At 43.4% G+C, this 25385-nt stretch overlaps 1 protein-coding gene across 3 annotated transcripts in view; it reads right to left on the bottom strand.

Annotated features, from left to right (window-relative positions):
• Positions 1-25385, bottom strand: part of TUSC3 (tumor suppressor candidate 3) — a 286073-nt gene that overhangs the window by 153149 nt on the left and 107539 nt on the right. For all 3 annotated transcript variants that reach the window (XM_007067357.3, XM_043546172.1, XM_043546173.1), the window contains exon 2: positions 23763-23932. In XM_007067357.3, coding sequence (XP_007067419.2) covers positions 23763-23932 — 170 coding nt within the window. The remainder of the gene's footprint in view (positions 1-23762; positions 23933-25385) is intronic.

Raw genomic sequence — 25385 nt, forward strand, 5'->3', positions numbered from 1 at the left:
AAGATATTACATCACCCACATTGTCTCGCTAATATCCCAAGACCGACAGTTACAACTACATTGCATGCAGTTAATTTATAATAGCTATCTAAGCAACAAAACCCACGTTCAAAATACGAATGAAAATGTGTTTTAACATTTTTAACATAAAAAGCTTTACAAACAGTGTCAGTTAAATGCTGCTATAGTTTGTGCTGGAAAATATGGGCCCAAACCTGCAAACTGATTCATGTAGAGACATCCTTGTGGCAATGCAGATCTCATATCAGGATTTATATGCTCAAAACTGCTCCAAAAAAGCATCAGTTCAGACTAGTAGAACACAGAGCAATATACCAAGGGTGCCCAAACTGTGGGTCGGGAGCCACAAGCAGCTCTTTTACTGTTGAAGTGTGGCTCGCGTAGCTCCCTCCCCCACGCTCCACCTACCAGACTGGGGTGGGGAAGCTCAGGACTTCTGCCTTGCAGAGGGGTGGTGGGGTAGGGGCTTCTGCCCAGTGGGGAGGGAGGTCTTGGGACTTCAGCTCTGTAGGGCACACCTGCTGAGCCTCGGGGCTTCAGCACAAGTAAGGCTGAATCCCCGAGCACCATCGGGCACCTCCGGCGGGGATGAAGCCCTGAGTCCCGGCAGGTGTGCCCCGGCTTTTGAATTGGTGAAGATTGTCATATGCAGCTTGGAGGGTCACTAAGTCTGGCCACCCCTGCTATATACTAATGCAACATTCCTCCCAGAACAAGGGATACGTGGAAAGAGCTCTGCCAATACTACACTGAAAATTGTTGTGCCACAAAAGGAGTGGTAGTGGCAGATCTAAAGGGGGTGGGGTTGCCAATAACATCCTTGTTCAACATTCTTTCCTACAAAAAATATTTTAAAACCAACACACAAAGTATAGTTTTTGCAGTCTGTAGTAATTTCTATCAGCATTAGAAAGTCACATTTTCCCTCCAGCAGGCTCCCTACCCCCAAAGGAAGAGCCAGAGGGAAAAATAATGCAGCATGACACTACATTAACTTTTGCACTCGCCCTCTTGATACTCAGAAAATCACTTTAAAAGCAAGATTTGGGGGGAGAGGAGTTGAGGGGATGAGAGAGCAGCATTACCAGTGAAGAAGTTATCTGCATAGCCCTGAAGCCACACAGACTTGGGGGCAAAACTGTACAGTTTATTAGGGGGCATCTCAAAGTTACCGAGGGGATCTTTGTGGCAATTTCCACCCCACAGAGCTCCTTCTGTGGCTATTTATTTATATTACAGAGCCCCGTCCATTATTTACCTGTCTTTTCGGATGGAGGGATACAGAAATAGTATGAACACATTTGTTTTTAAAACTTCTGTCTGAAGGTTGTTTTTGTAAAGCATGTTGCATGCACATTATGGCGTGGTATACAGGTATTAAAAGCAACTATTTGGTTACCCTTGCAGCACTTGTCTATGATTTGAGTTACAATGCATATAGACAGATTATATATATAGGAAGGAAGAAAAGGGAGGCAGGTATAAGCAGTCTTTCATAAAGAGGTGTTGAAAGCATGCTTTTTCTTCTCATTAAAAACAAGCCATACTACTGAAGTCAATGCCACCTCAGCACACAGCACTTCTGGAGCTGTGTGTACCAAGAGAAACAACATGCATGGTCAAATGCACCACTATAAAAATAAAAAGTGAAACTTGATCATCACTTTAAGTCAATCTCAGATGCAGTACAATGAAAACCTAACTTTTACCCTTGTCAGCTATTTTTTTAAAAAAATCTCATTTGGTAAACTAGATGTGAAAGTACAGAAAATGTTGAACTTATGCACTTGTTTGGTATTTCATACTGAAATAGGCTAACATGTTCATCGGCATCCTGAAGAGGGCAGTCAAGCAGCATCAAATGAATGCTGCAAATGCTTAAGTAATAACTGTAGGGCACTGTTGTGTTAAACCTGTTATATCAAAACCTTACCATTTTTATGATCAGAACAAGATGATAACAGCATTTCATCTTGATGCTATCATTCTCTTTATTCTACCCTTTCATATTTTTACAGATATTCATGTAAAATCATAATTACAAATTATAGTTATGCCCCTATTAGTTAATAAAAGTTTCTTAATTTTTCCCCATCTTTGCATACTTTGCATCTTCAAATTAAACCAGTTTCCAATTTATTTAATGGACATCTGTCTTTTCAGACGAGAGCTTAGCTTCTGAGTTTTTGTTTGTTTTTATGTGTCTACTTGCATCTTCTGCAAGAAAGTGGTTTTGGAATACAATTTTTAGAACTTACTGAAGGTAACTTAGCAAAGTATTCTGTAGGACTTCTCAAGAACAGCTTTTATAAAGACACTGAAAAGAGCATTCTATAAAGAGCAAAAGTGGGTAAAATTCAAATATTTGCACTTTAATATTGAAGCTAGCTCTTAATTCAAGTGGTGAGCAGGTGGCTGAAAAGATATACCTGTCTCTCTTTTGAAATCAATGGGACTACTCAGTATATGAAGTTACGCATGCACGCAAGTCCTTGCAGGATCGGAGTCTAATTAAAGACAACACAGAAGTGGGCATAAAAAATAACTGAAAGGTCTGGAGAAGGAAGGATGAGACTGACAGTGATAAGTTCACACAATCTGTTACGTGGTCTAGCTATGTTCACAACCAGATATTATGTATTGTAATAAGAATGATATGATACTATCTCCATAATCCATCATGTCTCTCTACCTACTTGGATAGCAGTGATGCAATAAATTACATCTAACAGCCTTCTGAAGTGATTGGGAACTCCTATCTGGACTCTGAAAAATACTAGGCAACACTGTTCCAGAAATGGTAGTTCTCTAGGGGATTGCATCTCAGGTGCAAAAAAAAAAACCAAACTTTTTTTCTTTGTTTTTTAATTGGAGTCTTACTACCGAAAAGGCTATAGATATAGTGCCATCATCTTCCAACTAGCTGTGTGAGCCGCTATGAAGAGGTATGGGAGGAACTGTATTTGATCTTGGCATGAAAGGACTGCATGATCAGACTAGAAATAGACCCTAATGCTGCTAGTTTGGCATTACTTTTTCATCAGGCTGAGCCAGAAAGGAGCATAGAGTATCTAAGAGCAGAAATAATGTTACTGTTATTACCACCATTTAAGAGTTTAGGCAGAGGTGGTAGCACTGCAGTACCAGCAATGACAGCAGTATTATCTACCAGTAAGAGATGCAGAGACCAGGTTAGATGACATACTGCCATCTAAACATTCTTTACCTAGGATATTCAGTATTTTGACAATAGTTATTGTTGGCAGCAGGTCGTACGAGCTGTTTCCTTTCCTGCATGACACATACTTATCATATATTAAATTATGGGTTTGATATTTCCAGAAAACCAGATTGACTAAATAAGCCAGCATCTATGCTTTGTTTTCTCTTCAGAGCCTATGAACAGCTGTAATTGCCAGCAGTTACAAGATACCATACAGCTCTTTATAAGAAGGCACATTTATTCTTAAGGTAAAAACACTACAGAGAAAATCTTACAAACAATTAAAAAAAAAACTACACACAAGCAAAAAGCTTACCAGAGGTCACCCCCTTACAATACCAACAAGGCCTTAGCAGGGGTCAGTCTTTCAAACCCCACAAAGGGTTTTTTTCCCCCTGTGGTTGCAAGTTTGTAATAACCTTAGCTCAGAACTAGCACAACCATGAATAACTCAGTCTTTCCTTTATGCAGATTGGGCCTTTGATCTTGGCCTCATATAACAGATGATCAGCAAAGGCCCGCTCCTCAGTACATAGCTTCAAAAGGATTTTTTTTGTAACTGGAGGTGGGGAATTTGCATTCATCTCCTCCTACATATTTCCCAGGAAATCTACTTCATACATATCATCCCAAAAGTACATTCTTGTCTGGCACATTGTTCAATACTGTTTTGATCATGTAGGCCTTACATTACATTTCCCTCTTGGAGAGGTTACATACAGTCCCAGCCCACAATAATACATAATATTTGCATTTAATACAATGAATTCCAAAATATATTTAAACCTAATAAGTTTTCTCAAGGATATTGCAGGAAATTGCCATATCTGTCACAAAGGGTTTTATTAAACAGAATCAATTCAGCAAAGAGGAGGGTTTTCTTTGTGTATGTGTCTACACAAAGAATCACATTTGTATAGCTTGAGCACTATTTGGTTTTCTGAAGGTGAAAATAGGAGCAGAACTAGAGAAAATTAGCTTAGTATAATGCTCGAGTAAGGACTTGTCTCCAATTAAGACACTACAGCAACATACGTGTAGTTCTTTGGGTTATCCACCTCTCCAAGAGGCGATCGCTAGGTTAACAGAAGAATTCTTCCATCAACCTAGCTCTGTCTACACAGGGATTTAGGTCATCTTAACTATGCCCCTCAGGGGATGTAGATTTTTAACGCCCTGACTGGCGTAGATAAACCAATCTAATTTTCAGCTGTAGAGCAAACCTAATGGAATAAAATTAAGAGAGCAAATGTACGCAGCACATTAGGAAAAAAATCAGTAAGATCTATTAAGATGTGAAATGATCTGCCCAGGAAAGTGATGAAAGCATTATCACATGGTACATTAAGTAGATTAAACAAAATACTAATAACTATAGGCAACAACTTGCATTGGCAGGGGAATGGACTAACAGAAGGTCTAGAAGGTCTTTTCCATCTCTCTGTAATAAGATTTGTTCATTGCTACTCTTTACCAGTACAATTAGTTTGCTGTTTGTTACTTGGAATAATATTTTTCCTAATAATAAAAAGAAAAAAGTGTTTAAATATTTTAACTTCCTGCTTGCAACACAACAACAATTTATAACTAAGTTCTTTGGCCATGAGTCTGGGAAGATCAATAAACATATGTAGACCCACACCTATCTTAACCAAATATGGTTAAGATGCATTGAAGTTTCTGCAACTCCATGTAGAAAATTTATCACATAATAATAAAAATACTACAAAGTGTAGAAAATTCAAACTGCATAACAGAATTTTCATACTCTTTCTACAGACTAGTCTTTGATCATCAGTGAAAGTCTGAACTCTGTCAGGTGTACTGGAATACTTAAAGCTGTCCACTCCAGTCTAGATTTTTGGTTTTCTGCCTTGGTTTTCTGCCTTGAAGGGTTCCTCCTATGTAGCAAATGTTTCTTCACGTGATTGCTCATATCAATTCTAATTAGGTGTGTGCGCGCCATGTGCACAGTCGTCGGAAAGTTTTCCCTTAGCAGCTCCTGTCGGGTCAGCTGTGGAGCCCCCTGGAGTGGCGCCTTCATGGCGCTGCATATATGCCCCTGCTGACCCGGCCCCTCCTCAGTTCCTTCTTACCACCAGTGACTGTCATTGGAACTGCAGTCGCTTGCTTAGCAAGTTGTACTTTAGTTCTTAGTTAGTAGTAATAGTTAGTGTATATAGTGAGATAAGGGTTGGGAGTGGGGGCTTTCCCCCCAATACCTAACCCCCACACCTTGGCTTCTGGGCTATGCCGCGAGCCCAAGGGTTCAAACTCCATTTTCTGAAGGTGGAGATTTCCCCAGGTCAATCTGTTTGCCACCCAGGGCAACAGAAAGTGCCCAATGTTCTGCTCCTTTCAGAAGCATAGCACAGGCTCAACCACAGATGCATTCCTGCTACCCTGGGAAGGCCACCTGCTCTATGCCTTTCCCCTGATCCCTCTCATGCACAAGGTCCTACTCAAGGTCCACAGGAATGGGGCGGAGATAATTCTGGTAGCTCCAGCGTGGCCACTGCAACACTGTACACTGCCCTTCTGGAACTGTCAGTGGTCACCCCGATCACATTGCCACTCTTCCCTGACCTGATCACTCAGGACCACGGTCATCTTTATCACCCCGACCTCCAATCCCTCCACCTCATGGCCTGGAAGCTTTACGGCTAAACCCCATGGAGCTCGGAACAGGTAAGGAGGTCTTACTTGGCAGGAAAAAGCCCTCCACTAGAGCCACATATCTGGCAAAGTGGAAAAGGTTTAACTGCTGGTGTGACCAGTGTCATACACCCCCACTTCAGATGCCTATCCCTCTCATCCTAGAGTACCTTCTGCACCTGAAACAGCAAGGCCTGGAAGTATCATTCATAAAGGTACACCTCGCTGCTCTCTTGGCTTTCCACCTAGGAGTGTCTGGATGCTTCGTCTTTGCCAACCCCATGGTTGGCCAGTTCCTCGAGGATCTGGAATAGCTACATCCCCAGATTAGACAGCCTGTTCCTGCCTGGGACCTTAACTTGGTCCTCTCCAGACTAATGGGGCCCTCATTTGAACCACCGGTGACTTGCTCTACCTGTCATGGAAGGTAGCCTTCCTGGTCGCCATTACATCAGCAAGGAGGGTGTCTGAGTTAAAGACCCTTACCTCAGACCCACCTTATACATTTTTCCAGAAGGATAAGGTGCAACTCAGACCTCACTCTGCCTTTCTTCCTAAGGCCATGTCACGTTTCCATACTGGCCAAGACATATTCCTGCCTGTTTTTTATCCTAAGCCTCATGCCAGTAGCCATGAGCAGAGGCTACACTCTGAACGTTCAGTGGGCGTTAGCATTCTACAGCGAGTGCACTAAGCTGTTCAGGAAGTCGAACCAGTTGTCCGTAGCAGAATGGATGAAAGGACTCCCAGTCTCATCTCAAAGAATATCTTCCTGGATCACGTCCTACACCCACATGTGCTACGAGCTGGCCAACATACCAGCCCGAGCACTTATGGCACTCCACAATGGCACAGGACTCATCGGCGGCGCTCCTGGCCCAGGTCCCGATACAAGAAATCTGCAGGGCAGCAACTTGGTCCTCGGTGCATAAATTCACTTCTCGTTACGCCGTTATCCAGCATGACAGGGATGATGCAGCGTTCAGCGTCCACCACCTAGGTAAGGCTTGGGAGTCTCCTAATTGGAATCAATATGAGCAATCAATCAAAGAAGAAAAAACGGTTACTCACCTTCTCATAACTATTGTTCTTCGAGATGTCTTGCCATATCCATCCCAATAACCACTCTCCTACCCCTCTGTCGGAGTAGCCGACAAGAAGGAACTGAGGAGAGGCTGGGTCAGCAGGGGCATATATGCAGCGCCATGAAGGCGCCACTCCAGGGGGCTCCGCAGTCAACCTGATGGGAGTTGCTAAGGGAAAACTTGCCGACCACTGTGCACGCGGTGCACACACATCTAATTGGAATCTATATGAGCAATCACTCGAAGAAGAAACATTAGCTACATATAGGAGGAACCCTTCAAGGCAGATAACCAAAATCTAGACTGGACTGGACGGCTTTAAGCATTCCAGTACACCTGACAGAGTTCAGACTTTCACTCATGATCAAACACTAGAAGACTTTAAAAATATGAGAGTCAACTCCTACCACACAGACCTGTGGCAATCATAGCCAGCAGAAGTATATCAGTTTCCTCTGCTAATGGAAATAATCAATACCTCCTTCAGAGAAGTAAAACTGCCAATCTCTTTTTTAAAATGCATTAGCCTGCCCAATCCTGAAAAAGCCAGTACTTGATGCAGAAATCTCTCTTAAAACCATTCTATCTCAGACCTCCCAGTCCAAGACAAAATCTTGAGGAAAGTAGTGACAGCAAGCTTCAGTACATAGCATTTGCTAACATCCCTCCTGTATTCCATGCATTTGTCACCTCCAGACTGGATTGCTGTTACACACTATATCTGCATGTGAAGCCAGCTCCTGTACTATGTTATAGGCCACTTCCTCAGTGGGATGGGCTTCCACAATCACATTATCCCTCTGCTCTAATCCCTTCATTTTCTTCCAATCATTTATGGTGCCAATTCAAAGTTTTAATCCTGCTTTTCAAGAATTTAAATAGATCAGGGTCCAGCCACACCATTAAAAAAAATATTACAGTAGGGTCTATAGATTGGGGCCCATTGTGTTAGGCACACATAGCAAGAAGTCTTCTCCCCCAAAGAACTTACAGTTTATATAGACACAGAGGAAAGGTGAAGTGATTTGCCCAACATCACTCAGCAGATCAGTGAGTAGAGCCAGGAAGAGAACCCAGGTATTTGGACTCCAAGGCTAGGCCTAGCCACTAGACCACAGCAGCTCACCCTCACACTCACACTCTGTTGCCCCTGACCAGCACTGCTCTATCTAGGGCGCTTCTTCAGTCAGCCAGTCAGTCCTCCTCCCATGCCTTCCAGGGAGAGACTCTCCTCTGCTCTGCTGAGCAGCCCTTTATATATGGCCCTCAGAGCCCTGACTGGCTGCTCCAGCGAGCCTTCCCCCTATTGGTGGGCTCAATAAGCCCTTTCCTAATTAGTGGGTTCTGCGCAGCCTCCCCGGTGCTGCTTTTAACACCTTCTTCTCCCTGTGTGGGGCAGCCACCCCACCACAGGCAGACTAAGGAAGAACTTTTGCTTCATGCAACAATCAATGACATTTAATGGTTGTTCACCTATCAAAGTGTCACACACACAGCACAGGCAGGGGAGGACTATAAAATGTGCTTCATCAGCCAAAAGAAGTGTGGTATCACTCTGGCAATGAAATCCTCTTCTTTCTCTGCCATTTCCTTCTTTTCTCAGGTAGTGCATTTCCGTAGAAACTGGTGAGCTAGGTCATGAGTTACTAGGGAGGGTTAACACTGCCCAGTCACACTTTTAGTCAAATCCCTAAGCATCTGCAAAAGGGGGCAGACTGTAATCTGGGGAATTAATGTCTAAAAACAACTTTTTCCTTACTGCTTTTCTGGAGTGATTTGAGTGAGCAAAATGAACTTGAGGAATGAGACAATCAGTGTTCGTGCACAATGGAATTAGTGATTTGAAAGTTACACCTGAATAAATTGTGTACCACTGTGTGTATACAGAATTCTGCACATTTCGTTGTTTCCCTGCAGAAAAATGACTTTCTAACAGGAAAGCAAAGGGAAGCCACAAGAGCGGTCACGCGCCCCTCCCCAGCAGCATGGGTGCATTATTTTGGGTGCCCCAAGCAGCGAGCAGAGAAGTAAATCATTGCTGGGGGGCAGGGCTTGGGATGCCCTGGCCCATGGTTCCTATCCTGTGTTGGGCTCAGCTGCTAGTCCTGGCAGGGCTGGGGCAAGGAGCGGCCGGGGCCGGGGCCAGGTCAGATCCACTCCCAGAAACCACCCCTAGCTGCAGGAAGCTTCGCACCCCACCCCACTTCCTGCCTCCATTGATCTTCAGCCGGGGTGGGAGGGGTTAGTGTACAGAGAGCTTCTTCTCCATCCACACAAACCCTGTGCATTTGGACCCTCCCATGCCCAGAACTCCAGGCCGAGCCTCACTCCCACGCATCCAGAACCCCGCACTGAGCCCATCCACCCACCCAAAGGCCCAACCTGCTGAGCTACACCCCTGTATCCGGAGCGCCCCCTGCACCCAGACCTCCCCACCAAGACTCATCCCCCTGCACCTGGAACCCCACTGATCCCCTCGCCCATCCATCTGGACCCTCACCCCTGCACCCAGCCCATACCCCACTGATCCCACACTCCCTGTGCCCATGCAACCCCCATGCTACTCTCACACCCACCCCGACGAGCCCCACCCTCCCTGCACTTGGGCCACCCCAACAAGCCCCTTGCACCTGGACCCCCACCCCACTGACCCCCCAACCAGCTGCACCCAGATCCTCACCCCACCAAGACCTTCTCTCCCAGCACCCGAACCTCCCCACTGATCCCCCCCACACCCAGACTCCTCCTACTGAGCCTGACCCCCAGACCTCCCGCCGCTGAGCTCCAACCACCCTCACCTGGACCTCCTTGCAGAGTCCCATTCCCCCTGCATCCAGACCCCTCACTGAACCGCCTGCACACAGATAGCCCCACACAGAAACCTCTCACCCCACACCTTGATCCCCCCACACTAAACCCTCCACACTTGGATCCTGCTGGGCTGAGCCTGCCTGCCCCATACCTGGATCAGGAACTAGGGCTGGATGTGCATTCAAAACTCAGTCCCTTTCACTTGCTATCTTGGTGTGCCTAGCACAGAGGGGCAGGGCCTGCCCTTGTGCTCTGTCAGGGTCGGGTGCAATCTCACCACCGAGTCCATATCCTGAAGAGGATGGGGGCTGAAGGGTGATCTCTCACCTTTGTGCAGCCAGTGGCCTGTGCTCCCCACTGCCATGATGGAGCTTCCACATTTCTATATTGACAAATAAAGTATGTAGAATTTTGAAATATTGTGCACAGAATTTTTTTTTTTGGCACAGAATTCCTTTAGGAGCAGAAAGAGCAGGGTACACTGGATTGCATACGTGTTCTTCAAGTTGTATCAAAGAGGACTGATCAGCCTGAGGATATGCTTTGATGAACTTGTGTGCCCAGATGTAGCAATTACATAAGTTAGTACAAATTGACAGTTAGGAAATGCCTATAATTGATAAGGAAATCTTAAAGGTATCAGTGAAAAATCTATGGTGAGTAAGATTAAGGACAAGAAGAAGGAATTCTTTAAATATATCAGGAACAAAGAAAGATCTAGCAATGGTATAGGTTCAATACTAAAAGAGTCTAGTAAAGTTGTCAGTCATGATGTAGATAAGACAGAAGTATTAAAAAAAATCTGTTCAGTATTTGGAAAGAATACTGAAGAAGCAGGATGATGTATTCAAATCTTACAGAGACAAGGAAATACATCCTATTCCATCAGGAACTAGGGAGGATATTAAATAGCAACTATTAAACATAAGCATTTTTACACTGATAGAACCAGATGACGTGCACCCAAGAGCTATAAAAAGAATTGGAAGTCATGGAAGATGGAAGACATTCCAGAAGACTGGAAAAGGGCAAATATAATGCCAATCTATAACAAGGGAAATAAGGTCCATCCAGCCAAGTATCCTGTCTACCAACAGTGGCCAATGCCAGGTGTCCCAGAGGGAGTGGACTTAACAGGTAATCATCAAGTGATCTCTCTGCTGCCATTCATCTCCACTCTCTGACAAACAGAGGCTAGGGACACCATTCCTTGTCCACCCTGGCTAATAGCCATTAATGGACTTAACCTCCATGAATTTATCCAGTTCTCTTTTAAAACCTGTTATAGTTCTAGCCTTCACAACCTCCTCAGGCAAGGAGCTCCACAGGTTGACTGTGTGCTGAGTGAAGAAGAACTTGCTTTTATTTGTTTTCAACCTGCTGCCCATTAATTTCATTTGGTGGCCCCTAGTTCTTCTATTATGGGAACAAGTAAATAACTTTTCCTTATTCACTTTCTCCACACCACTCATGATTTTATATACCTCTATCATATCCCCCCTTAGTCTCCACTTTTCCAAGCTGACAAGTCCTAGCCCCTTTAATCTCTCCTCATATGGGACCTGTTCCAAACCCCTAATCATTTTAGTTGCCCATTTCTGAACCTTTTCTAATGCCAGTATATCTTTTTTGAGATGAGGGGACAGTATTCAAGATGTGGATGTACCATGGATTTATATAAGGGCAATAAGATATTCTTCTTAAGCCATCAATTTGCAAACCTCTAGAAGATAATAAAGTGATAAATAACAGTCAGCATGGATTTGTCAAGAACAAATCATGTCAAACCAACCTGATAGCTTTCTTTGAAAGGGTAACAAGCCTTGTGGATGGGGGGAAAATCTTAGATGTGGTATATCTTGACTTTAGTAAAGCTTTTCATACTGTCTCACGTGACCTTCTCATAAAGAGACTAAGAGAAATGCAACCTAAATGGAGCTACTATAAAGTGGGTGCAAAACTAGTTGGAAAACCATTCCCAGAGTAGTTATCAGTGGGTCACAGTCATGCTGGAAGGGCATAATGAGTGGAGTCCCACAGGGATCAGTTCTGGGTCTGGTTCTGTTCAAATCTTCACAAAGATTTAGATAATAGCATAGAGAGTACACTTATAAAGTTTGCAGATGATACCAAGCTGGGAAGGGATGGAGGATAGGATTAAAATTCCAAATGATCTGAAAAAACTGGAGAAATGGTCTCAAGTAAATAGGATGAAACTCAATAAGGACAAATGCAAAGCACTCCATTTAGGAAGGAGCAATCAGTTGCACACATACAAAATGGGAAATGACTGCTTAAGAAGGAGTACTGTGGAAAGGGATCCGGGGGTCATAGTGGACCACAAACTAAATATGAGTTAACAGTGTAACACCATTGCAAAAAACTGAACATCATTCTGGGATGTATTAGCAGGAGTGTTGTAAGCAAGACACGAGAAGTAATTCTTCCACTCTACTCCGTGCTGGTTAGGCCTCAACAGGAGAATTGTGTCAGGTTCTGGGTGCCACATTTCAGGAAAGATGTGGACAAATTGGAGAAAGTCCAGAGAAGAGCAACAAAAATTATTAAAGGTCTAAACAACATGACCGATGAGGGAAGATTGAAAAAACTGGGTTTCTTTAGTATGGAAAAGAGAAGACTAAGAGGGGACATGATAACCATTTTCAAGTACATAAAAGGTTGCCACAAGGAGGGGGAGAAGAATTTTTCTTCTTAACCCCTGAGGATAGGACAAGAAGCAATGGGCTTAAATTGCAACAAGAGAGGTTTAGGTTGGACATTAGGAAAAACTTCCTAACTGTCAGGATGGTAAAGCACTGGAATAAATTGCATAGAAGGTTGTGGAATCTCCATCATTGGAGATTTTAAAGAGCAGATTAGACAAACACCTGTCAGGAGTGGTCTAGATCAGTGTTTCCCAAACTTGGGACGCCACTTGTTCAGGGAAAGCCCCTGGTGGGCCGGGCCGGATTGTTTACCTGCTGCGTCCGCAGGTTCAGCCGATTGCGGCTCCCACTGGCTTTGCGAGGTATAGGCTGAGGGACGTACTGGCCACCGCTTCCTGCAGCCCCCATTGGCCTGCAGTGGTGAACCACGGCCAGTGGGAGCCACGATCGACCGAACCTGCGGACGCAGCAGGTAAACAAACTGGGCCGGCCCATCAGGGGCTTTCCCTGAACAAGCGGCATCCCAAGTTTGGGAAACACTGGTCTAGATAATAGATAGTCCTGCAATGGCAACATGATAATTTTTAAACTGTCTTTAAGATTTTAAATAGAAAACATAGAGAAAAACTAGGGCTGGTCTATACTACTAAGTTAGGTCAACCTAGCTAAGTCACTCAGGGATGTGAAAAATTCACACCTCAGAGAGAAATAGTAAAGCCAAACTAAGCCCAGGTGTAGACACCACTCCATAGAATTCTTCCATTGATGTAGCTACTACCTCTCAGAGAGGTGTATTTACTACAGCACCTGAAGAACCCTTTCAGTCGCTGTAGTAAGTGTCTATAGTATAGTACTGCATTTCTAGCGCTGACATATCTTTAGATGCCTTAATACTATGGTAGACATGATTGAGCAGATAGAGAAAATACGGAGACACAGTAGATAAATCTAATGAGCACAAAGAGTGGACAGAAACAGCTTTATAATACCATAGTTTATGTGATGCAGAGAGTAGCCAATGCTACTTTTTAGAAAAAAAGAATGAATGTATAACTTTGCTAGAGATTATTAGTCATAGTAGTAAAAAGTTAAATATTTCAGCATTGGTGCTACTTTATACTTGAAATATCACATTGATTTTTGGTGTGCATTCATTTTGAAAATGTTTTGATGAGTGACAGTTAACTTAAATCCTAGATAGAAGAGTATCTACAGAACATTACACATTAAGTTGCTTGAAGCAAAAATAGATTCTTCACAAAGTGTATACTGAGTAGCTAACAAAAAAGTAATTCATGCATTCAAATTCTGCACATACTTACAGTTCTCCTGCCCATTAATTAACCATTGATTTGAGAAATTTCAATTTTCTGATAATAGTTTTATGTGCCATATGATCAACTTCATTAAATTCATATTATTCCATGTGGCAGGACTGGATCTCAATTTCACACCTGCTTAAAACAATTTAACTAAAAGCAATATGTTGATTTTTTTCCTTCCAGGATTATTTTAAAGATTTACAATTGGTATATACTTAAATGCCTAGAGTGGCATATTGCAGGATGAAGTTTATAAGCATTTTTCCACCTCAGTAAACAATATAAAGTTGTAAATGAGATTATGTTTCTTAATAATGACAATGTTTATATTATTTTAAAGGCAGTACAAAAAGGCTCATACATGTACACAAAAAATAACATGAAGGAGTTAATTCCCTGCTATTTCATGTAATGAGGACTACACTGACCCTTTTAAGAGAGAAATTTGTACTTCTGCTATACCAGTGGTTCTCAAACTTTTGTACTGGTGACCCCTTTCACATAGCAAGCCTCTGAGTGTGATCCCCCCTTATAAATTAAAAACACATTTTTATATATTTAACATAATTATAAATGCTGGAGGAAAAGCGGGGTTTGGGGTGGAGGTTGACAGCTCACGACCCCTCATGTAATAACCTCATGACCCCCTGAGGAGTCCCGACCCCCAGTTTAAGAACCCCTGTGCTATACCTTTGCCAATATTGGGGAGGAAACAAATATCACCAGATGGATTCTGATGTCCATCCCACACAAGACCTGAAGGAGTTAACGAGTCTAGGTGGGCCAATTAACCACCTAGGTTGCACCTGGAGGAGGAGCCAGGGAGTAATGAGGGCTAATTAAAGAGGAAGTTCAGCTATACAGGCTCTGGAGGTAGCTGAGAGTAGAAGAGGGGCTGCAGTCACCCTCAGAGTGAGAAAACACAAGGTACGAAGTAGCTCAAGGATACAGAAGGAAAGTTCAGGACTGTGCAAACCTTGACTGCTTATTGTAGGGTCCCTGGGCTGGAACCCAGTGCAGAGGGTGGGCTTAGGGTTCCCCTACCAGTCACTGGAGAAATGGTACTGTTAAGGGGACAGTGAAAGAGAAGACTGCCTAGGACAGTGGGTCCAGAGAGACTTAGATGCACATGATTTTCCAAGAAGGGGAAAGCCACAGTGACCTGGCCAGATGGCCAGGCCATGAAGCAGGTGCAGTTGAATCCCGATAAAGAGAATGAGAGAGTGATGGAGTGCAACTGCATGAAGGATTGGCAGAGCTAATCCTCAGACCTGGCCAGAAGGAGGCGCTCCAGAAGTGAGTAGAGCACCCCAGGACATATAAGTAGAGTCCAAAACCCATATTAATGGATCCACTCTGGAGCTATTGGAATAAGGTGAAGGAGCCTTCCTTGACTTTGGACAAGACCTTGGGCAGGAGTGGAACTGCAGGGAAGGCGTACAACAGTCCTTTTGATGAGGTTAGGTGGAAAGCATCTGTCAGTGAACCCAGGTTGTGGCCTGCTCAGGAACAAAAGAGGCAACATTTTCCATTTGCTGTTGTTGCAAACAGGTCCACTTGGGGAGTTCCCCACTACTGGAAAATGGACCTAGAAATGTCCAGGCAAAGATACCACTCATGATGACCTGCGAATGATCTGCTAAGCCAGTCCGCCAGAGTGTTTTGAACTCTCAGAATGTAAGCCACTTTCAGGGTGATGAAACTGGCAATCCAGAAATTCCAGAGGAGGATTGCATCCTGGCATTACTTTGTCACTTGTCCCCGCCCCCTGCCTTGCTTGTTTAAAGAGAATATGGCTGTTGTATTGTCTCTGAGCACCAACCAATTCCACTGCACTATGCAGAAGGAATGCCATGTAAGCTAAATGGATGGCCCGAAGCTAGACAGATAGATCCTGGGGTGACCAAAGTCATTGAGTCTGGTGGGAACCGAAGCGAGCTCCCAAATCTAAATCTGATGCTTCTGCAAATAGACTGAGTGACTGTTGTGGAGGGGCAAAGGGAATTCCCTCACAAATATTTTCAGATTCTACGCACCAGTCCAGGGAGGACAGGGCCTGAGATGGTACTTGAACCACCATGTCCGTTTGATGACAGGCTGGTGAATACACTGAGGCTAGCCATCCCTGTAGCTTTCTCAGGTGCAGTCTGGCATGCTGCACGATGTAAGTGCACACCACCATGTCTCTTAGATGCTTGAAGCAGTTCTGAACCATAATGACAGAGTGGGCCTTCAGATCTAAAGCAATGAGTCACATTGTTTGGAACCTCCACTCTGGCAAAAAAGTCCTGCCCTTTGTAGGGTCCAGGACTGCCCCTATGAATTCTATGATTTGAACAGGAGTCACAGTAGAGTTTTCTGTATTTAATAGAAGCCCCAGAACATCAAAAGTGGACAGAATAGTGGCTACACTGGAAAGTACCAAGGACCTGGACAACCCTCTCACTAGCTAGTCAACCAGGTAAGGGAACACATGGATTCCTGACATTCAAAGCAATGCTGCTAATACATTCATGCATTTAATGAATACGCAAGGAGCAGCTGACAGACCAAAAAGCAATATGGTGAATTGGTAGTGGGATCCATTGACCATGAATCTGAGAAAATTTCGGTGGATCTAGTCAATCACCATGTCAAAATAACAGGTTTCAGAGGAGCAGCCATGTTAGTCTGTATCCACAAAAAGAAAAGGAGTACTTGTGGCACCTTAGAGACTAACAAATTTATTTGAGCATAAGCTTTCGCGAGCTACAGCTCACTTCATCAGATGCATGCAGTGGAAAATACAGTGGGGAGATTTTATATACACAAAGAACATGAAACAATGGGTTACCATACACACTGTAACGAGAGTGATCAGGTAAGGTGCGCTATTACCAGCAGGAGAGAAAAAAAAACCTTTTGTAGTGATAATCAAGGTGGGCCATTTCCAGCAGTTGACAAGAACGTGTGAGGAACATTGGGGGGAGGGGAGAATAAACATGGGGAAATAGTTTACTTTGTGTAATGACACTTCCACTCCCAGTCTTTATTCAAGCCTAATGTAATGGTATCCAGTTTGCAAATTAATTCCAATTCAGCAGTCTCTCGTTGGAGTCCGTTTTTGAAATTTTTTTGTTGAAGAACTGCCACTTTTAGGTCTGTAATCGAGTGACCAGAGAGATTGAAGTGTTCTCCGACTGGTTTTTGAATGTTATAATTCTTGACGTCTGATTTGTGTCCATTTATTCTTTTACGCAGAGACTGTCCGGTTTGGCCAATGTACATGGCAGAGGGGCACTGCTGGTACATGATGGCATATATCACATTGGTAGATGTGCAGGTGAACGAGCCTCTGATATTGTGGCTGATGTGATTAGGCCCTATGATGGTGTCCCCTGAATAGATGTGTGGACACAGTTGGCAACGGGCTTTGTTGCAAGGATAGGTTCCTGGGTTAGTGGTTTTGTTGTGTGGTGTGTGGTTGCTGGTGAGTATTTGCTTCAGGTTGGGGGGCTGTCTGTAAGCAAGGACTGGCCTGTCTCCCAAGATCTGTGAGAGTGATGGGTGAACCTTCAGGATAGGTTGTAAATCCTTGATGATGCGCTGGAGAGGTTTTAGTTGGGGGCTGAAGGTGATGGCTAGTGGCATTCTGTTATTTTCTTTGTTAGGCCTGTCCTGTAGTAGGTAACTTCTGGGTACTCTTCTGGCTCTGTCAATCTGTTTCTTCACTTCAGCAGGTGGGTATGGTAGTTATAAGAACGCTTGATAGAGATCTTGTAGGTGTTTGTCTCTGTCTGAGGGGTTGGAGAAAATGCGGTTGTATCGTAGAGCTTGGCTGTAGACAATGGATCGTGTGGTGTGGTCTGGATGAAAGCTGGAGGCATGTAGGTAAGTATAGCGGTCAGTGGGTTTCTGGTATAGGTTGATGTTTATGTGACCATTCCTTATTAGCACCGTAGTGTCCAGGAAGTGGATCTCTTGTGCGGACTGGTCCAGGCTGAGGTTGATGGTGGGGTGGAAATTGTTGAAATCATGGTGGAATTCCTCAAGGGTTCCTATTCCATGGGTCCAGATGATGAAGATGTCATCAATGTAGCGCAAGTAGAGTAGGGGCAGTAGGGGACGAGAGCTGAGAAAGCGTTATTCTAAGTCAGCCATAAAAATGTTGGCATTCTGTGGGGCCATGCGGGTACCCATAGCAGTGCCGCTGATTTGAAGGTATACATTCTCCCCAAATGTGAAATAGTTATGGGTGAGGACAAAGTCACAATGTTCAGCCACCAGGTTTGCCCTGACATTATTGGGGGTACTGCTCCTGACGGCTTCTAGTCCATCTTTGTGTGGAATGTTGATGTAGAGGGCTTCTACATCCAGAGTGGCTAGGATGGTGTTTTCAGGAAGATCACCGATGGACTGTAGTTTCCTCAGGAAGTCAGTGGTGTTTCGAAGATAGCTAGGAGTGCTTGTAACATAACTAGCTGTCAGCAAAAGGCCCCTGTTATTTGCAAACAATTTTCACCCGGGAGATGACTAACTCAATGCAACAAACACATGCTTTACAGGATATTTATTCATAAACAGTAACTTGTAAGGTATCTACAGAAAGCTCTCAATTTGTCAAGATTCTTAACCATTGTGAGATATATGTATGGGTAATATTTAATGTATTTATACTGAAAATATGCTGTATGCCCTTGGAGAAGAAATTAGTCACCAGGAGGTAATGTGCCTCGGAGATGAGTCATTCAAGCAAGAGGGAACTGTCACCTCTCTCTAAATCAGCCAGTGAGGTAATGCAAGGTCCTATTGTCTACCCTTGCCACATCTCAGAACAGTCAATGGGAAACCATCAAAGACAATTGCAAATTATCTGAACCACTTGGCAGTAAAAAGGGACATTATAGCTGGCAGGAGATTGCCCTGGCTATGAATAGAGACAAAATTCTGTTTCAGAATAACAAATGGTAGGTATCAGAGTGGTAGCCATGTTAGTCTGTATCAGCAAAAAGAACGAGGAGTACTTGTGGCACCTTAGAGACTAACAAATTTATTTGGGCATAAGCTTTCGTGGGCTAAAACCCACTTCATCGGATGCATGCAGTGGAAAATGCAGTAGGAAGATATATATAAACACAGAGAACATGAAAAAATGGGTGTTGCCATACCCACTATAACAAGAGTGATCAGTTAAGGTGAGTTGTTATCAGCAGGAGAAAAAAAACCTTTTGTAGTGATAATCAGGATGGCCCATTTGGTGAGAATACCTGGATTTGTGCTGGAAATGGCCCAACTTGATTATCATACACATTGTAAGGAGAGTGATCACTTTAGATAAGCTATTACCAGCAGGAGAGTGGGGTGGGAGGAGGTATTGTTTCATGATCTCTGTGTATATAATGTCTTCTGCAGTTTCCACAGTATACATCCGATGAAGTGAGCTGTAGCTCACGAAAGCTTATGCTCAAATAAATTGGTTAGTCTCTAAGGTGCCACAAGTACTCCTTTTCTTTTTGCGAATACAGACTAACACGGCTGTTACTCTGAAACCATTTCCAACAGTTGACAAGAAGGTGTGAGTAACAATAGGGGGGGGAATAAGCCTGGGGAAATAGTTTTACTTTGTGTAATGACACATCCACTCCCAGTCTTTATTCAAGTCTAATACAATGGTGTCCAGTTTGCAAATTAATTCCAATTCAGCAGTTTCTCATTGGAGTCTGTTTTTGAAGTTTTTTTGTTGAAGAATTGCCACTTTTAGGTCTGTAATCGAGTGACCAGGGAGGTCAAAGTGTTCTCTGACTGGTTTTTGAATGTTATAATTCTTGACATCTGATTTGTGTCCATTTAAATTTAAATTTAAATCAGATGTCAAGAATTATAACATTCAAAAATGAGTCGGAGAAGTTTAGACGTATGAGCAACATGGATGATGTCGTGGTGGGAGACTGCTATAGACCACCAGACCAAGGGGATGAGGTGGATGAGGCTTTCTTCTGGCAACTAACAGAAGTTACTAGATCACAGGCCCTGGTTCTCATGGGAGACTTCAATCATCCTGATATCTGCCGGGAGAGCAATAAAGCAGTGCACAGACAATCCAAGAAGTTTTTGGAAAGTGTAGGGGACAATTTCCTGGTGCAGGTGCTGGAGGAACCAACTAGGGGCAGAACTCTTCTCAACCTGCTGCTCACAAACAGGGAAGAATTAGTAGGGGAAGCAAAAGTGGATGGGAACCTGGGAGGGAGTGACCATGAGATGGTCGAGTTCAGGATCCTGACACAAGGAAGAAAGGAGAGCAGCAGAATACGGACCCTGGACTTCAGAAAAGCAGACTTTGACCCCCTCAGGGAACTGATGGGCAGGATCCCCTGGGAGAATAACATGAGGGGGAAAGGAGTCCAGGAGAGCTGGCTGTATTTTAAAGAATCCGTATTGAGGTTACAGGGACAAACCATCCCAATGTGTAGAAAGAATAGTAAATATGGCAGGCGACCAGCTTGGCTTAACAGTGAAATCCTTGCTGATCCTAAACACAAAAAAGAAGCTTACAAGAAGTGGAAGATTGGACAAATGACCAGGGAGGAGTACAAATATTACTCAGGCATGCAGGAGTGAAATCAGGAAGGCCAAAGCACACTTGAAGTTGCAGCTAGCAAGAGATGTTAAGAGGAACAAGAAGAGTTTCTTCAGGTATGTTAGCAACAAGAAGAAAGTCAAGGAAAGTGTGGGCCCCTTACTGAATGAGGGAGGCAACCTAGTGACAGAGGATGTGGAAAAAGCTCATGTACTCAATGACTTTTTTTCCTCTGTCTTCATGAACAAGGTCAGCTCCCAGACTACTGCACTGGGCAGCACAGCACGGGGAGGAGGTGACCAGCCCTCTGTGGAGAAAGAAGTGGTTTGGCACTATTTAGAAAAGCTGGATGAGCACAAGTCCATGGGGCCAGATGCGCTGCATCGAGAGTGCTAAAGGAGTTGGCGGATGTGATTGCAGAGCCACTGGCCATTATCTTTGAAAACTCATGGTGACCGGGGGAAGTCCCAGACGACTGGAAAAAAGCTAATGTAGTGCCCATCTTTAAAAAAGGGAAGGAGGAGGATCCAGGGAACTACAGGCCAATCAGCCTCACCTCAGTCCCTGGAAAAATCATGGAGCAGGTCCTCAAGGAAACAATTTTAAAGCACTTGGAGGAGAGGAAGGTGATCAGTAAGAGTCAACATGGATTCACCAAGGGCAAGTCATGCCTGACCAACCTGATTGCCTTCTTTAATGAGATAACTGGCTCTGTGGATATGAGGGAAGCAGTGGACGTGATATATGTTGACTTTAGAAAAGCTTTTGATATGGTCTCCCACAGTACTCTTGCCAGCAAGTTAAAGAAGTATGGGATGGACGAATGGACTATAAGGTGGATAGAAAGCTGGCTACATTGCTGGGCTCAATGGGTAGTGATCAATGGCTCGATGTCTAGTTGGCAGCCGGTATCAAGTGGAGTGCCCCAAGGGTCGGTCCTCAGGCTGGTTTTGTTCAATATCTTCATTAATGATCTGGAGGATGGTGTGGATTGCACCCTCAGCAAGTTTGCCCATGACACTAAACTGGGAGAAGTGGTAGATACGCTGAAGGGTAGGGATAGGATACAGAGGGACCTAGACAAATTAGAGGATTGGGCCAAAATAAATCTGATGAGGTTCAACAAGGACAAGTGCAGAGTCCTGCACTTAGGACGGAAGAATCCCATGCTCCACTACAGACTAGGGACCGAATGGCTAGGCAGCAGTTCTGCAGAAAAGGACTTAGGGGTTACAGTGGACGAGAAGCTGGATATGAGCCAACAGTGTGCCCTTGTTGCCAAGAAGGCTAACGGCATTTTGGGATGTATAAGTAGGGGCATTGCCAGCAGATCGAGGGACGTGATCGTTCCCCTCTATTCGACATTAGTGAGGCCTCATCTGGAGTGTTGTGTCCAGTTTTGGGCCCCACGCTACAAGAAGGATGTGGAAAAATTGGAGAGAGTCCAGCGGAGGGCAACAAAAATGATTAGGGGACTGGAACACATGACTTATGAGGAGAGGCTGAGGGAACTGGGATTGTTTAGTCTGCGGAAGAGAAGAATGAGGGGGGATTTGATAGCTGCTTTCAACTACCTGAAAGGGGGTTCCAAAGAGGATGGATCTAGACTGTTCTCAGTGGTAGCAGATGACAGAACAAGGAGTAATGGTCTCAAGTTGCAGTGTGGGAGGTTTAGGTTGGATATTCGGAAAAATGTTTTCACTAGGAGGGTGGTGAACCACTGTAATGCTTTACCTAGGGACGTGGTGGAATCTCCTGCCTTTGAGGTTTTTAAGGTCAGGGTTGACAAAGCCCTGGCTGGGATGATTTAGTTGGGGATTGGTCCTGCAGGGACCAATTGAGCAGGGGGTTGGACTAGTTGACCTCCTGAGGTCCCTTCCAACCCTGATATTCTATGATTCTATGAACACTTTAATCTCCCTGGTCACTCAATTTCAGACCTAAAAGTCGCAATTCTTCAACAAAAAAACTTCAAAAACAGACTCCAACGAGAAACTGCTGAATTGGAATTAATTTACAAACTGGGCACCATTAAATTAGGCTTGAATAAAGACTGGGAGTGGATGGGTCATTACACAAAGTAAAACTATTTCCCCAGGCTTATTTTTCCCCCTATTGTTACTCACACCTTCTTGTCAACTGTTGGAAATGGGCCATCCTGATTATAACTACAAAAGGTGTTTTTTCTCCTGCTGAGCTCATCTTACGTGATCACAGTCGTTATAGTGGGTATGGCAACACCCATTTTTTCATGTTCTGTGTGTGTGTGTGTGTTGTGTGTGTATATATCTTCCTACTGCATTTTCCACTGCATGCATCCAGTGAAGTGGGTTTTAGCCCACAAAAGCTTATGCTCAAATAAATTTGTTAGTCTCTAAGGTGCCACAAGTACTCCTCATTCTTTTTAAAGGGTAGGTATATGCAGTCTTAATCCATTCACTAAGGAAACCCCTAAAGGAGTGTGGGGCTTTCATTAACGTTTCCTGGCTCTTGTGAAACCAGCCAGCCCTGCAACAGACCGAACTTGGGGCGGGGGCGGGGGGGGAGTCTACTTTATTACATAGGAAAAGTAACAACTGGGAAGTGTAGACCCAGATTCATGTTTTGTGATTTTGTTTTGTATTGCAACCTGTTGTTTCCACTGCTCTCTCTTGTTTCTACTTTAATATTTATTCTTTCTTAAATAAACCTACTTTTGTTTTATCATTAGTGCTCACAAGTGCTGCATGGTTTACAGGAGTGGGGGTTTAAGGTAAAACTGGTAAATGGGGCTACCCTGCCCTTTTGGAGGCAGAGGATCTGGAATTTATCTGAGTAGCCAGTGTTAGGGGCTTGATATCACAGGGTAACGATTCAAAGGGATTTAGAAATGGGGGTGTATCTATTGTTAAACTGCAAGGCAAAGTTAGTGATGGCATAGCCCAGAGGAGAGCACTTGAGAGGCTGAAAGGCTGGTGGTGTTAGGGAGCTGACACCTAGCTATCACAAGAAAGATTCCCTCACGCTGAAGGCAGGGGGAAGCAAGGTGACTCACAGTCCTGGGTGCTCAAGAACCATCACAAAGGCTAACTGGCAACAGACACTTACTGGGAATAAAAAAGATTGTTTTAAAGAAGGAAAAGAGAGCCTTACATCAATTATTAATTTAAGTAGAAGCTCTTAAATTGTGAAAATTAATAAAATAATTGACAAAATTTATAAGATGTATCAGAGGTAGAAAATGTATCACAGGTAGAAATTATAAGATGTACCACAGAAGGAAGATACTATGGTAAACACCCACAAGACAGAGAGGTATTTATCTATCTAAGCTAGAACAACAACACTTATATTGTACGTCAATTAAAACATAGTTAATTGAGCATTGTGGGAAGGAAGGGGGAAAGAAGAGCAGAAGAATTTGTTTCATAGGGTATAAATTACCTGCAAACAGAACATTGTCTCTGTGGCTGGAGAGCTGTGAACATTACAATCACAGAGTAGTTACGAGGTGGGGCCTTCACAAATCTTCTGAATTTGTCTCCATTCATGCGGATGACTGAGCGCCTTGAGCTCCATTCCATAAGCTGTTCCACTTTTTCCGCTAACAGATTCTGTAATCAAATACAAGGAGGAGGCATGTTAAATACAAGCACCATGGGGCTAAATTCTGTCCTTGTTTGAACATACCCAATAGAAGAATTTGACCCTCATTCGATCTACCTTTAACAGCAATTGAATTAAAGATTTTTTACAAACATAATTTAATTTGGTTGAAAAAAATTAAACTGATTAAAGTAGACTTGTAAGTTACTACTTAAGGAAAACATTTCATTTCAAATTCTGGTGAGTACAACACTATTGTACAGGTATCTGTAGAGGAAGAGACACTTGTATGGCCTTCTTAGCATACAACACATGTCATCAATTTCCATTACAAGTAAGATTGTTTCACACAACTGCACAAGGAAAAAACTCATAGAGTATAGTATTATGTTACATTTGTTATGTAACAGTCAAGTCATAGCAGGGCAATCACGGTCATTCATATCTCAAATTAAAAGAAAAATGGAGCTGGAAGGGCCAGAAAAGCAGCTATATCTTTTCATAACACAATAATTAGTTTAAGTAAAAGCGGAAGAAAAAAAAAAAGACAGGATTTCCTTACAAGTGTCTACCATATTGCCACTGCACTTAAGTTATACTTACTAATAAGCATTGGTATTTTATTGTAGACAGGATTGGTACTGTTGTAATAATTGGTCTTAAAAATTTACCCTAATTGTGAGCTCAACTGTAAAAAGTATGTGAAAGTTCATGAGATGTTACAATAACCTACAATAACAAATGTTGACGGGAAAAGGTACAAAAAGGAGACAGAAAAGCTCAATTAATCAAACTACAAGGCCTAATGAGCTCATTTAAGAACTGTGTAAAGATCATACTTGGTAAACAACAAAAATGTGGAACCAGAAATCAGTGAACCAGAATTGGTCCGTCGGAAACTAGGCCTAATTGGTGGACAAAATAATGAAGGGATGGGTTATTTCACCCACCATTCCTTTGTGAGTCCTTAAAAAAAATACTTTGGGGAGAAAAACAGGCTATTGGAGCAAGCTTCGCCATCATAGCTGCCATCCTCACAAACTCCTGAGACTCCAGGCCTTCATCATTCTGATCCTGAGAGATGTCCTATCCAGAACAGGCCAGAAAGGCACCCAGATGACATCACCACCTCCACTGGCTCCAGCTGAATCCCAAACATCACCTGGGAGGAAATGGGATCGGACTTTATCAACAACAGCTCCAGGCCATTGCAACTAACTTCTCTTTTCCCCCAAAAGGACAGTTATTGAGTTATTGCCATCTTTGAAACCACCTAAGAGACTGTCAAACAAGGGTTTTGTCCTATTAAAAACTCTCTCCAGCTAAAGGGAAAGGGAACAAGAAATACTGTTAAAATGAAAGCCTTATTTAATACTTTACATTTCAAATGCTTTAACTGTTTGTCCTCCTTTTCTTTATCTTTAATAAAAGGTTAAAACGATTTTAATGGTGTTTCCCATG

The sequence above is a fragment of the Chelonia mydas genome, chromosome 4 (assembly GCF_015237465.2).
Source record: "Chelonia mydas isolate rCheMyd1 chromosome 4, rCheMyd1.pri.v2, whole genome shotgun sequence".
In the NCBI taxonomy this organism is placed as follows: Eukaryota; Metazoa; Chordata; order Testudines; family Cheloniidae; genus Chelonia; species Chelonia mydas.